Raw genomic sequence first — 13,822 nt, 5'->3', positions numbered from 1 at the left:
TGAGCTGCAAATGATCAAATCAGAATTATTTCTGAAGGATCATGTGACACTGATGACCGGAGTAATGATGAAATTCAGCTTTGATCACAGGACTAAATTACATTTTAAAATATATTCAAATAGAAAAAAAGTTATTTTAAATTGTAATAATACACAATACTACTATTTTTGATGTTTTTTTTTTATCAAATAAATGCAGCCTTATAATAAAAACATAAAAAACGTTAAAAAATATTACCGACCCCAAACTTTCGAACTGTAGCGTAATATAAAAAATATAAAAAAATGAAAGTGCTTTTTTTGCAGGTGCTGTATACCATAGATTGAGACAGCCACTTTCAAAGGTTGTGAATTACTCTGATTTTGTTGCGCTTATTGTCATTTACAAATACACAGATATGATGAGATAACAAAACAAGATAAAAATTAGACAAACAGACACTGTAAAATTGGACTTTTGCCAAAGATGTTGGCAGTAAGCAAAGTCAAGCCTCAGTTCTCCAAACCGACTCGCCCGTCAGTGTTTGAATAGCACACCAATATTTCACTCTCGATAAACACGCTTGTCTTACGGATGGGCCCTCTGCCGCACACATGAGTAAACATACCACATTTACTGCAAATCACTTCCAACTGTTGAACAGCCAGCCTGAAAGGCTTTTTGGTCACGTTCCCAACAAAGAGATTTTAAAATGAATTAGAGCATCAAGTATAACAAATATCCTTTCAGGGGCAATTTGAGAAGGAGCTTATAGCTCTCAAGAGGGTTTTATCCTGCCAGTCTAATACTATAATGAAACTAAATGGACTTGTTGATTGTTTATAGGAATTTATTACAATTCAACATCATATAAACCTGTGTGTGTGTTTGTGCAGAGAACGAGGAGGATTTCGAGGACTTGACGCAGGCGCTTCAGATGGTGAAAAACATAATTGCTTCAGTGGACAATAAAGTAAATGAACATGAGAAGAAGAAAAAGTTGAAAGAGATCTACGGCCGTACGGACAGCAAGTCCATCACGCGCATGAAGAACGGCCAGATGTTTGCCCGAGAGGACCTGCTTCGCTGTCGGAAGCTTCTCCATGATGGTTCCCTGCAACTGAAAAACGCTGCTGGACGACTAAAGGGTGAATCTTCCAATTTGAAAAATGAAATATCTTCAAACTACTGTATACTGTATCAAAGATCCCATGTGTTGAAATCTGATCATGCGCTTGATCACCTTCAAATGAATTTGAGAGACTGTGTTGGTAATGATGTGTGAATGTAATGACAGATTATATATATATATTTGTTTATTTAAAAAAGTTAGTTTTCAGTACAATTTTATAAATTAAAAGAAAATGTAATTTTATTGGGGGGGAAAAGTAATTAAATGAACAAAGTTAATATTGAATTAAGGTGCGTTCACATCATGTCGCAATTACCGTAATTACGAGATTTATGTTTGTGAAAAGCGTTCACGTCCTCATGGAGCTCGTAATTGCAACTTGTAAGCTGGGAATTTTGTGAGAGCTCCTACTTGTTCCATATGACCACTGTAGCACCTGACTGCTACAGTTCATTTTGGCGTTGATAGTGCTGACATAGAAACGCATAATTCCTAGTCCGATGACGTGAACAACAGAGTAGATTGTCACGTGTTGTCGTTTCAAAATTACGGTAATTACGACATGGTGTGAACGCATCATTATTATTATTAGAAGTATTTGCTGGGGGCATCAACAATGTAAATCAATTTATTTAATTTTTGCATTTTTCTTATTTCAATTTTATTTGATTTTATTGCACATGTCCACATAAATGGTATTGCATTATTATTTGTGGTTCTAAAATTTTTTAGTCGCACTTTAGTTTAGGGTACAATTCTCACTATTAACTACAACTTTTGCTTCAGTAAACTTCTAATTATTGCTTATTAATTGTTAGTAGGATAGTTTAAGTTTAGGTATTGAGTAGGATTAAGGGATTTAGAATATGGTCATGCAGAATTAGGCATTAATATGTGCTTTACAAGTACTAATAAACAGCCAATATCCTAGTAATATGAATGCTAATAAGCAACTAGTTAATGTGGAAGATTGGACCCTAAACTAAAGTGCTACCATTTTTTTAAAGTTGAATATCTACTGTAACAGCAGCATCGTCTTTGTGTTCTAGATGTCCACGCACTTCTTCTCTCTGATGTCTTTGTGTTCCTTCAAGAAAAAGATCAGAAATATGTGTTCGCGTCTCTGGTAAGTGATTGGATTTTATGTCCTTCTCATGTATTAACATACTGTAAGTTAAAGGTGCAGTTTGTAATATTGACAGCTAGCGGTTGAAATGGATACTGCATATATTTAAAATATTGGAGAGAGTTGTTTCCCTTGCCCTCATGTGGGTTTCCAGATTGATGACACGCACAGGAACCGGATAGATGAATGCTAAGGCTTTTTAGTGCGGGTTGAATCCGCGGTCTCTGACACAGGGAAATCGAGAATGGGAATATAACGTGAAAAGCTGGCCTCCTCATCAAGCCATTATTAGATTATATTAGATATCCTTAACACAAATGGTGCATTAAGTTTAATACATGGGTTTAGATATTTGTTCAGATTAGCAAACACAACACAATGAATGACTGTAGTTTTTTTCCAGTGTAAAATGTCTGTATGTTGAATGTTGATGTTCAGTTCAATTAGATGATTACAATTTTTTTGCTCTGTTTTTCCCTCCTCCTCTCTTTCCATCTCTCTGATCTCTGTCTCTCTGCATGTTCGTTCTCCTTCACTCCGCCCTCCTCATTCTGTGTCTGGCGCTTGCTTTTCTCATCAACAGGACCAGCGAGCCACCGCTATCTCCCTGCAGAAGCTGATCGTGCGTGAGGTGGCCCACGAGGAACGCGGCCTCTTCCTCATCACGGCCGGCATCGCAAAGCCCGAAATGGTGGAGGTTCACGCCAGCTCCCGAGATGAACGCAACACCTGGATGCAGCTCATTCAGGACGCCATGCACTCAATGTGAGTACCAGATATCCCTCTCCATCGATACATTCAAATATTTAAAACGTATCACAAAATGAAGTATGTCATAATTCAATGAAATAATTGAAGAAATGGAGTGGTGGATGGTTGGTGTTTTTCGGAGGAAAGGCATATTCATAAAGGTGCAAAGGCAATGAAAGTGTATTTGACAGCGTCTTGTGGGTTCACAGAGAAAAGGACGATGATGAAGGGATCCCGAGTGAAACGGAGGAAGACAAGAAGCTACTCGAAACTAAAACTAAAGAAATGAGAGGTGAGCAGCTTTCTCTCTGTAAGCTTACATTAATACCACTTTTTATACAATGTACATTACAATACTTTTTCATTTCCCCCCCCCCAAAATAATAGTACTGTATATGGTTTTATTTAGAATATTTTTTCATATATATTTGCAAACGCGCACATATACAGTGTGTGTATGTATGTATATATATATATATATATATATATATATATATATATATATATATATATATATATATATATATTATATTAGGGCTGTCAAAATATTAATCGTGATTAATCGCATCCAAAAATAAAAGTTTTTGTATAATAAAAACTGTGTGTGTACTGTGAATAATTATGTATAAATACACACACATTCATGTATATATTTAAGAAATATTTGCATTTATATACTGTATATTTGTATATATACTGTATACTGTATATATTATACATATTTTATATATAAATATATTTCTTTTTTTTCTGAAATATATACATGATTGTGTGTGTTTTTATATATATAAATAATTATTCACAATACACACACATATATTATGCAAACACAAACTTTTATTTTGGATGCGATTAATCACGATTAATCTTTTGACAGCCCTAATATATATATAAATATAAATAAAGAGTGACAGTGTTTTATTTAATACATAAAAAATTATGTTAATATATAAATATTTTTTATATATTAAATAAAACACTGTCACTCTTTAGTGAAAACACCAACCATCCACCTCTCCATTTTTATTATTTAAATGATTAAATATCATTTTATATATATTTTTTTTATAAATACATATTTTAATGTGCCAATTTATATATATATATATATATATATATATATATATATATATATATATATATATATATATATATTATTAGTAGTCCTGACCTAAGTTTATTTAAAATATATTGTTTTTGATTAGTAGTCCTGACCTAAACTCTTTTGTTTTCATATATATATATCAAAACAATATCTTTTAAATAAACTTAGGTCAGGACTACTAATTAAAAAACAATATCTTTTAAATAACAAAAAATTTTTTTATAGTACAAGCATTGAAGACACTCAATAAAACTAGTTCGCGACTGATTTGTGAGTCTTATTTCACAGTTTTCTCATTACATGCAGTTAAGATTTTGAGTTAAATAAATCTGCACTAGAGTTTCGTTTGACGTTGTGCTGTTCATTTCATACTCTAGCAATGCAAAACCTCAAAAGTGTAAAATAATGGTGCAGGAAAGAGGGTTTTAATTTGATCAAAAAATCCAAATCCTTAATCTGCAAATGACAACGCTCTTTTTAGACATGCTCCAGAGGAAAGATGAACAGATCGTTTCACTCCTGCTGGAGAAGATGAAGCTTTTCCGTGACATGTGCGGTTCGTCCGACGACACGGCTTCGTCGGTCAAAATGCTCTTCAGGGCCAACAGCGAGGACATAACCAAGGGGGAACCCATCATGATAGACGCTCTCAGAGAGGGTAAGAAACACAACCAGCGTCTTCAGCTGTTCTCCACCTGTCGTCTTAAAATTGATGTGTTATTTATGACTTATTTGTGTTTGGTGGCAGCTGTGGCAGCATCTCATTTCCAGCTCTAATGTTCTTCCAGGACTAGTAACTCACTTAATGTAATGCGGTTAGTGACGTGCATGTGTGTGTTTGCACAGTGGAGATGTTACAGGCGCTGGTGAACAGCACTCTGGGAGGGGCGGTCGGGCAGCAGGTGGCCTGCGTTCAGGGGAACATGGGGCCCGTGTGTCTGCCACGTAGAGCCGAGACCTTCGGAGGATTTGACAGCCACCAGATGAACATCTGCAAACGTGAGACATTTAATGTACTCGTCAGGAAATGTAACTTTTATGTCACATTAATAATTGTTTGTATGACTACTTGCAAACAAAATTATTGTATCTAATTTAGGCTACTACAAGATTAGATTTTTAAACAATTGTTTAATTAAAGGGGTGGTATAATGTCCTTTTCACAAGATGTAGAATAAGTCTGATGTCCCCAGAGTGTGTATGTGAAGTTTTAGTTCAAAATACCCCACAGATATTTTTATATAGCATGTTAAAGTTGTCACTTTTTGAGGATGAGCAAAAAATGCGCCGTTTTGTGTCTGTCCCTTTAAATGCAAATGAGCTGCTGCTCACGGCACAGGGGGCGGAGCTTCAACAGCTTGCACTCACACAGACATGCACTGAAAATTTCAAAAACTTTTAGCCTTTTATGTTCAAACCGGAGTCTGACAATGATGGAGAGACTCAAGAAGAAGTGACAACATGTAGAATGCAACAGGACATTTCTGAATGGTTAGTTGATGAATTTATGTAGCTTATGTGTAGTTATCTTCTAGTCATTGATTAGCGTATTCTGTCTTGATAATCTATAAATCGTGTTCAGGGGGCGGGGTTTATGTAAATTATTGTGATGTCACTAACCCGAGAGGAATGTCGTGTAGTCCCTATCAGCCGTTTGTTGTAGTCCTTAAAAAACTATTTCTTTAAAAGCAAATATCTTCCTTTGCTTTGAGCGTTGTAACTTTGCAGAGTTGTAACTTTATGCTCAAACAGCAACATCACACACTAACTAAACTTAGAAAAGTGAATCAACCACCCCTTTAAGAAAACAGGAACACTTTACAGTAAGATCTCATTTGTTAACATTAGTTAATCCTTTAACTAATATGAACTAACAATAATATATTTATACAACATTAAAAAAGGGCATAATGCTTGAATGTTGAAAAAACATATTTTACATTGAAGCAGCACCTATCTTCCCAGCCTGTCAGTATCGTTTCTGTCTCTATGAAGCCCTTCCTTCCAAAAACTGCAATGTGCTCTGATTGGTCAGCTGGTCCAGTGTGTTGTGATTGGTCAGCCGCCTCAACTATGTTTGGGAAATGTCACACCTGTTACCATGACAATGAGTTTCAACACACTACTAACACAACTCAACCAGGCCTCGCCCCCTTTATTTTGCGTATGGGAGGGGATTATTTAAATGAGGAATATTGTGACGTGTTCGTTCCTGGAAGAAAACTCAAGGAGTTTCAGGGAGTTCAGAAACAGTGCACACTGATATAGAGAGTAACACTAGTGACTGTAACTTTGCAGACCTTTTTCTTGTTCAAACAGCAACATTACACACTAAAGAAAGCTGAAAATGTAAAAAAAGCATTGTAGCTCTTCTTTATCTAACAATAACAATTAGCATTATAGTTTTGGACCATTTATTACCTATTAATGTTAGCTAATAATGTTCATGTAAGTTCACTGTAACTTTTATCTTAATAATACATCAGTAAATGTTGAGATTAGTTTAACTAAGATTAATAAATGCAGAAGTATTGTTAATTGTTAGTTCATGTTAACTATACATCTTTTTATACTGTATAAAGCACGATTGATTGCTGATTGGATCCTGCTTACAGTCATGGTGTTTGTGTGTCTGTAGATGGAGACAAAGAGGAAGCCGAAGATCTTCGGAGGACCGAATCTGACAGTGTGCTAAAGAAGGTAAAAGGCCTGTGCTCCAGCCAATAAGAGATTAGCTTTTGTCTAAGCTAACACTCAATTTATTTTCACGAATCTGAATGTCTAATGATAAATCCTGAAAATTTAGATTCAGTATTCAAATTTACAGATGGCAATCTTGAGTATATTCTTGTAAATCAAAACAAAATATGTGAGTCTGTAAACATAGTTGTAAATCTGAATATTTAAACTAGAATGTGTTCATATTTTAAAACCGTTCAGTTTTGGGGGTATTAAGATTTTTTTTTATTTTTTTTATTGACAGAAATTAATACATTTATTCAGCAAAAAAATTCTCAATGCTGGGTAGATTATGGTACTTACAAATTGTAGTCGGTTACTGATTCTAAATTACATGACAAAAATTGAAGTTAGTAACTTAATTGTCATGTAATTACACATTTAAAGTAATGTAATCTGATTACGTTTGACCTAACTCGTTTGCACATTGATTTGAATAGGAAAATATTGTACCATATTAATATATAAAGGAAAAGGAAAAAATATATTCCATTCTTTATTCTAATAACGTGCAACAAGTGCATTAAATATTACATTACATCAGGGTTTCATGATGGAACTGCAGGGGTTCATGAGACCAATGAACAAAAGTCATTAAGTGCTCAAAAAACTTGAAATGAAATTGCTGTGTATCCAACAAAGAAAACTGAAGAAGTCCTGCATAACCGAAACGTTTGCACTAAGCACTTAATTTTTTTGCACTTGTAATAAAAAGAAGATTGCTAGGATCTCGGTGTGTGATCCTTTTTTTGATGCACAACAAATAAATTTTTTAAGTATTGAGTTTTTTGACTCCTTTTAGTAAGATCTTATTGTAGCTCGGAATCACGTCAAATGTGGATTGAAAAATGCTTACATTATATTATTCATGAATACTATTTCGTTTAATGGATATTAAAATATTTGCTGACAGTGTCAAATTGAAATAATAGTTTGACTATTTCCCAAAAATAGTCATTATAATGAAACGTATGCATTCTATCTGACCTGAATAAACTGAATAATATTACTCACAGTGCCCCCTAGTGTCATTTAGTGTTTACTACACACACACATGCACTGTGATTATATCCTGTCAGGTTTTGTAGCTAATGGCAGTCATTAGTGCAGTGGGAGCTCAGTGGAGGGTGGAAAAATGAATAAGTGTCCATTATGAGCGGCCAGCGTGGCCTGACTCTTTAATGTGCGTAATGAGCAGCGGTGTGCTGGGCTCAGGCCTGCCCTCCTGGAGGTGCTGGGCTGATTAAACACTCTCAGCTGGGCTCAGTAAAGCTGCAGTCTCTGCTTGTCTGCTCCACAGGGAGGAAATGCCAACCTGCTGCTCCTGCTGAAGAAAAACAGCGAGGTAAGACAGAAGAACATGCTTCTTCTAGAGTTCAGCGTGTTATCCTTCAGCGCTTCTTGGGGTTGTGGATGTTGTTTTTAGCTTTCTGGCAAAGTATCAGTGGACTTGGGTAACATGTAGAGAAGATAACAACTGTTCCCTATGACATCCTTGAATTACATTTATGTATTAATAAGTTGTACGTATTTTTGTGATGTATCTTTTTTTCTTGCTGTTGTGAGACTTGACAAATGACAGTCTTTCATAATGACTTGTGTTTCCTGACAGCAGGTCCTGACTAGTGTCACTCACCTTCATGACCTCCTGACCTCACTTCAGGTGTGTATTTCCAAAACAGTATTATATATGCTGTTGTGCCAAAAAATAATTAACTGAAATAATTCACACACACACACATATATATATATATATATATATATATATATATATATATATATATATATATAGTTAACAATATTATAATATTAATATGATAATAATACCATGTCTACATGCCTTAATGCATTGAGTTGCTGCCTTGTGATTGGCTGATTAGATATTTGCGTTAACGAGCAGTTGAATAGGTATACCTAATAAAGTGGCCGGTCAGTGTATTATACATGAATAAATTATATATATATATATATATATGTAAATAAATTAATATCTGATCATGCACATTTTAATGAATTTTCATTAATATAGATGTCATATAGATCAATCTGAATGTATATTTGTAAATTATACTGGATTTAACTTTTTCCTTTTAAATTGAACGGAAAAAAATATATATATTTTACACACACACACACACACACACACACACACACACACACACACACACACACACACACACACACACACACACACACACACACACACACACACACACACACACACACACACACACAGAGGGGAGAAAAGAGAGAGAGAGAAAAAAAAACCCCAGCTACATATATACTGTAGTTGTATAGATATAGTAGTGTATACAGGTGCAGTAATAATTTAAATTAATATGTTATTCCAGTGTGATATAACAGACACAAGTGTGTGTTTATATATAATGTCTTGTTTCTACATGGTTTTTGTTCACAGGCCGTGGTGCTGCAGCAGGACACTTTCATTGAGGACCAGCGCCAGGCCCTGAGCGAGCGCGCCCCGTCCCGTTCCTCCTCTCGCCCCCCCTCGCTGGTGGAACAGGAGAAACAGCGCAGCTTGGAGCGACACCGTCAGGAAGCCACCGCTCTGCAACGCCAGCAAGCCGCCCACGCCGAAGACAAGCGACGCAAGGAGAAGGAGTGGGATGTGAAGGAACGGGAGCTGACCGACCGGGAGGTGCTGGTGCACGTGAGGGAGGACGAGATGCGGAGGAGGAACAAGGAGTTGGAGGATGCTCAGCAGGAGCTGCTGGGAAGGAAGGAGGACTACCAGAGGGATCTAGAGAGACTGAGGGACGCTCAGAGGAGGCTGGAGAGGGAGAGGGAGCAGATGCAGAGGGAACTGGAGAGAGTGGAGCATCTCCGGGAGGTGGAGGTGAGGCTTGAATAGAAAGAAAGGTTTAATTTTAATCTTGATTTAAAAATGAACCATTCTCACATTGACAAATTTTGACTAACGTCATGTTATATTATATTTGTGAGTTAAAAACATGTATCCTAGAAAATATAACAAATTACAGAAGCTGAGTATACTGGTACCATATCAGTTATTATCATCCAGTTATTACAGTACATATCAGTTGCATTATGTATATGCTGATATATAATTGTGCATGCTCATTCCCCTATTTTAACATTGAGATAAAATATATATATATATATATTTATAGTTTGTTTTTTTAAACAAACATTTAATCTCTTTAAAATCTTTCAAAACACAGTAAAAACAAATGTTAAGTTTTCAAATATAAATATAATAAATTAATATTCATTATTATTACCTATAAAAAGGCAGTAATAGTGTGCAATATTATATAGATTTAAAATAACTAAATTATATAGATGCAAACTGTCACTTTTTATCAATTTAGTCCCTCCTTGCTGGGAAAAAGTTATAATTTATTTTAGAAAAAGCTCACTGACCTCAAGTATATATAATATATAGTGTATATAATAATATATAATATTATTTTTAATTTATACAAACTTGTATTAATAGGCCATTTATGGCTGTAACATTAAAATAATTATTGTATCTTCCAAACATTTTATAATAGTGAGAAAATGTATTATGAATAATTACAAGTTCTTTTTGTACCTTTGTAAACATTACTTTTTCCTGGCAGGCTTAAAAGAAATCTGCGCTCTGACTTACAGAAGTAACGTAAAGCCAGTCAATTAGTTTTCAGTTTGCGGTTTTGAGCGCTTTCCTTCCAGACAGTCTATCAAATAGCATGCATGCTTGGACACGTTGACCTGCGATGCGAAGTGTGATTGAGCTTGTCATTTTCTGATCCCGTTCTGATTCGAGTTTTAACATATCATTTATTATTCCACAGGCTCGGCTTCAGCGCACCCCTTCCAGCACATCGGAGGACTCCCTGAAGCTCCAGAGCAGCAGCTCTATAGAGCGAGAGCTCTGGGAGGGCGAGTTATCGTCCAGCCCCAGGAAGAACTCCCTGTCCAGGATTGACTCCAAACAGAAGGGTCGCAGCCTCTTCTCCCTGGGCAGCAAAACTCAGAGCTTAGAGGGTCAAAACCAAATGCCTACACGACTGCTACAGCTGGCTACATCCAAGGACAAAAAGGACAAAAAGAAGAAGAAGAGCAAAAGCCAGCCTCAGGATGCAGGTGAACACAGAAAACTCTCATGCACTAATTCAATAGAGATAATGAGAAATAATTAATTCAGTTAGCCTGCAAACCACAACCTCCATATCCGTCCTGACTGGAATCGGTAACAAAGTCTCTGATGCAAAACATCACACATTTCCATTTAAATTGTAAAATGATTCGCCTGGAGGAAGGGGTTTGCATTAGGATGGCTTTGCACATACTGAATAATGAGAGTGTGGTTCAGTGTAGATATAACTTCTGGTTTTTTTTTGTCTCCAGCATCACATCTGTTGCCCCTGGCGGAGCCTCCTATGGACGGAGAGATCTTCTTCTGCTGATTTACCCATCATCCCTTCTGTCCAAATCATTCCCTCTCATGGACTTTCTATCAAATCATGTAGGAAGCAGCATACCACAGTTATGGTTCATCTTACCTTTTTGTTAAATGTCATAAATCACACAAAACGTATCCATGTCATGTTACACCCCAAAATAAAAAAATATATATTTTGCTTAAACAAAATGAAGCCTATTTTAGAATTGTTTTTATTTATTATTATTTGTATTTTTTTAAAAGAATAATTACATTGTTTTAATAACAATTTGGCACATTTACCTCCAAATTCTTATTACGGTAATGTAGAAACAGTAATAATATATTATTTGAGTTGTATTTAAATAGCATGGTAAATTATTTACTGTTGTTATATAGTATTTTATTACAGTGTTTGTTTTTGCTGTAATAAAGTAATATATATATATATATATTATTATGTTTTTTTCTTTTTTACTAATATTATTATTTTATTTTGGGGATAAATGTGACGTGGGCATGTTTTCTGTAAGAGTGACCCAAATTGTAATATTTTTCAAATTTGTAGACCCAAATCTAAGATTTGCACTTGCTTTCAAATGTTTGTTTATTACACACATCCCATCTTTCCATACATTGCTAGAATACACAGATTGTCTGAATTTCAGTGTCTCAGTTGTCGGCACTCGTTCGCAAATCAATTGTTCCACCAAAAGTTTTAGAAAACGCGAAAAACTGTAAACAATTGTAACTTCCCTTATCGGCCAACTTTTTAGGAAGAGAAATCATTTCGGCTTATTGCACACAAGAACGACAATTTAAAATTTAATCCCAGTTTTAACATTTAAACGGATTAGGGGAGAGGGGTGGTTTTCCGTTTTCCCCATGTCTTCTATTTTAGGGTCTCGAAGGAGTCCCGTCTTTGAAATGCCACCGAGCACTTTAACACCATTCACACGTTACCCCGAAGATGACAATCAATTTTTCATTAGCATTCCAAAGATAATGCCCTGAGGACAGTTCATTGTATAACATACCCATGCTAGTTTGAGTTTCTCTTATCCTCCTGCGTTGAATACTTCATGACTTTAGCAGGACGGATGAGCTGTAAATACTGGTGGATATTTAAAGCTACCTGCTGGACAGGTAAATGGAGATATACATCCACACTGGATAGTGTACGTAGCCTATACGTTTACCCTTATGGATCGAATGCGCCGTATCATATCTAAATGTACAATAATAATACTTTTAACACCCCGTTTTTGCACTCAGTGTCCACTTATTTCATCATACATGAATATTCAACCCACAAGCATACAGGCTTTTGTTGAGCTATAATTTCTGTTGTCCTGATTTTGTTAGGAGTTATTTATTGGTCCAAGAACATTTGCTATTTTTTATTATTATTATTATTATTATTATTTTTAAAAGCAGCAGGCTACATGCTCTTAAAGTCCCGTTTGCTTTGCAGTTTTCACCTGCGCTGACTTAACTCCACCATGAGGGAGCAGCAGAGAAGCATTTTATAATCGAAAGCTCCTCTATGGATTTACATAACTTGATGTCAGCGGAGACACAGTGACGCAATTAAGGAATTATTATTTCGTCACGTGCACAAAGGGAATTATTGTTTAATAATTTAAGGAAAACGGTGCCTGTGGCCTTACAGAACTTTCAGTGACACTTTTGTCCTCAGGAACAAAGCGACAGGGAAAACTCAATTCAGGCAGTATATTATTGACACGTCTCATACAAAAATGTAAATTGAAGTTGTTTAGCCTTAAAGAAATGATGGTGTGCACTAAAATATAACCCAGCATTTTCTCAGGAGTATGGTTTCATTTCTTTTATCTTTTTGACAGTAAGCTTTCATTTGTACATTAAGGTACATATGTTTTCTTGCTAAATAAAAAAATAACTAATATTATGTAAATATTTTGTGTAACATGTTTAAATGTAAAATTCTGAAAACGTTTAATTTGTGATTTAATTTTGTAAGATGTGTTTGAGACGTAATGCTTTTATTTATCATCGATCTCCTTGTCTTGAAGCAGAAGACAATATTTTCCTCACATTAAAAGCTATTGCAAATTTTTCTGGTGTGTATTGTTTTTCCCCCTCGTTTTTAATCTGTTAATAGAACTGGAGGTTATTGTAAGTTTCATTCAAATTCACAAGTGACTGGACAAACAGATCAAGGTTAGCTTTTGCTTTTAAAAAGATTAAAGCATTTAAGAAATTGCCACTATATAAAGACTTGCATATTAACAGAGCCTTTGATCTATTTCATGCAGTTTGCTTAGGAAAAAAAAAAATCAGATAAATCAAATTCCAATGACACCATGCTAACTTGTCGTTGTTGGCCAGAAATTAGATATGATGTGAGTCATTTTTTACTTATGTCCCCCATCATCACCAACATCATCATATGCCTTAATATATTTTGGGTAAAAAATATTGAACTCAATTTTAAAGAAGTCATTTGTTTCACAGTTGAGAGAACATGGGGATGAATTTGGATTTGAGAAGGTTTGAGCAGAAGTTGCCATTTTTGTCATGTTCCTGGGTTCTGTATC

The 13,822-nt window shown here is 35.3% G+C and overlaps 1 protein-coding gene across 4 annotated transcripts in view; it reads left to right on the top strand.

Moving 5' to 3' along the window:
* Positions 1 to 13,345, top strand: part of LOC306986869 (A-kinase anchoring protein 13) — an 80,768-nt gene extending 67,423 nt beyond the window's left edge. For 3 of the 4 annotated variants that reach the window (XM_079590616.1, XM_079590615.1, XM_079590613.1), the window contains 12 exons: positions 877 to 1,128; positions 2,162 to 2,238; positions 2,822 to 3,003; positions 3,198 to 3,280; positions 4,575 to 4,751; positions 4,940 to 5,092; positions 6,732 to 6,793; positions 8,133 to 8,177; positions 8,445 to 8,495; positions 9,252 to 9,689; positions 10,654 to 10,945; positions 11,210 to 13,345. In XM_079590616.1, coding sequence (XP_079446742.1) covers positions 877 to 1,128; positions 2,162 to 2,238; positions 2,822 to 3,003; positions 3,198 to 3,280; positions 4,575 to 4,751; positions 4,940 to 5,092; positions 6,732 to 6,793; positions 8,133 to 8,177; positions 8,445 to 8,495; positions 9,252 to 9,689; positions 10,654 to 10,945; positions 11,210 to 11,268 — 1,871 coding nt within the window. In that variant the 3' untranslated portion in view covers positions 11,269 to 13,345. The remainder of the gene's footprint in view (positions 1 to 876; positions 1,129 to 2,161; positions 2,239 to 2,821; positions 3,004 to 3,197; positions 3,281 to 4,574; positions 4,752 to 4,939; positions 5,093 to 6,731; positions 6,794 to 8,132; positions 8,178 to 8,444; positions 8,496 to 9,251; positions 9,690 to 10,653; positions 10,946 to 11,209) is intronic. The other variant, XM_079590614.1, reaches the window with a different exon arrangement.
* Positions 13,346 to 13,822: the final 477 nt, after the last annotated feature.

The sequence above is a fragment of the Phoxinus phoxinus genome, assembly GCF_949152265.1.
Source record: "Phoxinus phoxinus genome assembly, chromosome: 2".
Classification (NCBI taxonomy): Eukaryota; Metazoa; Chordata; class Actinopteri; order Cypriniformes; family Leuciscidae; genus Phoxinus; species Phoxinus phoxinus.
The sequence above is the reverse complement of the archived record's forward strand: the minus strand, read 5'-3'. Positions and strand labels throughout refer to the sequence as shown.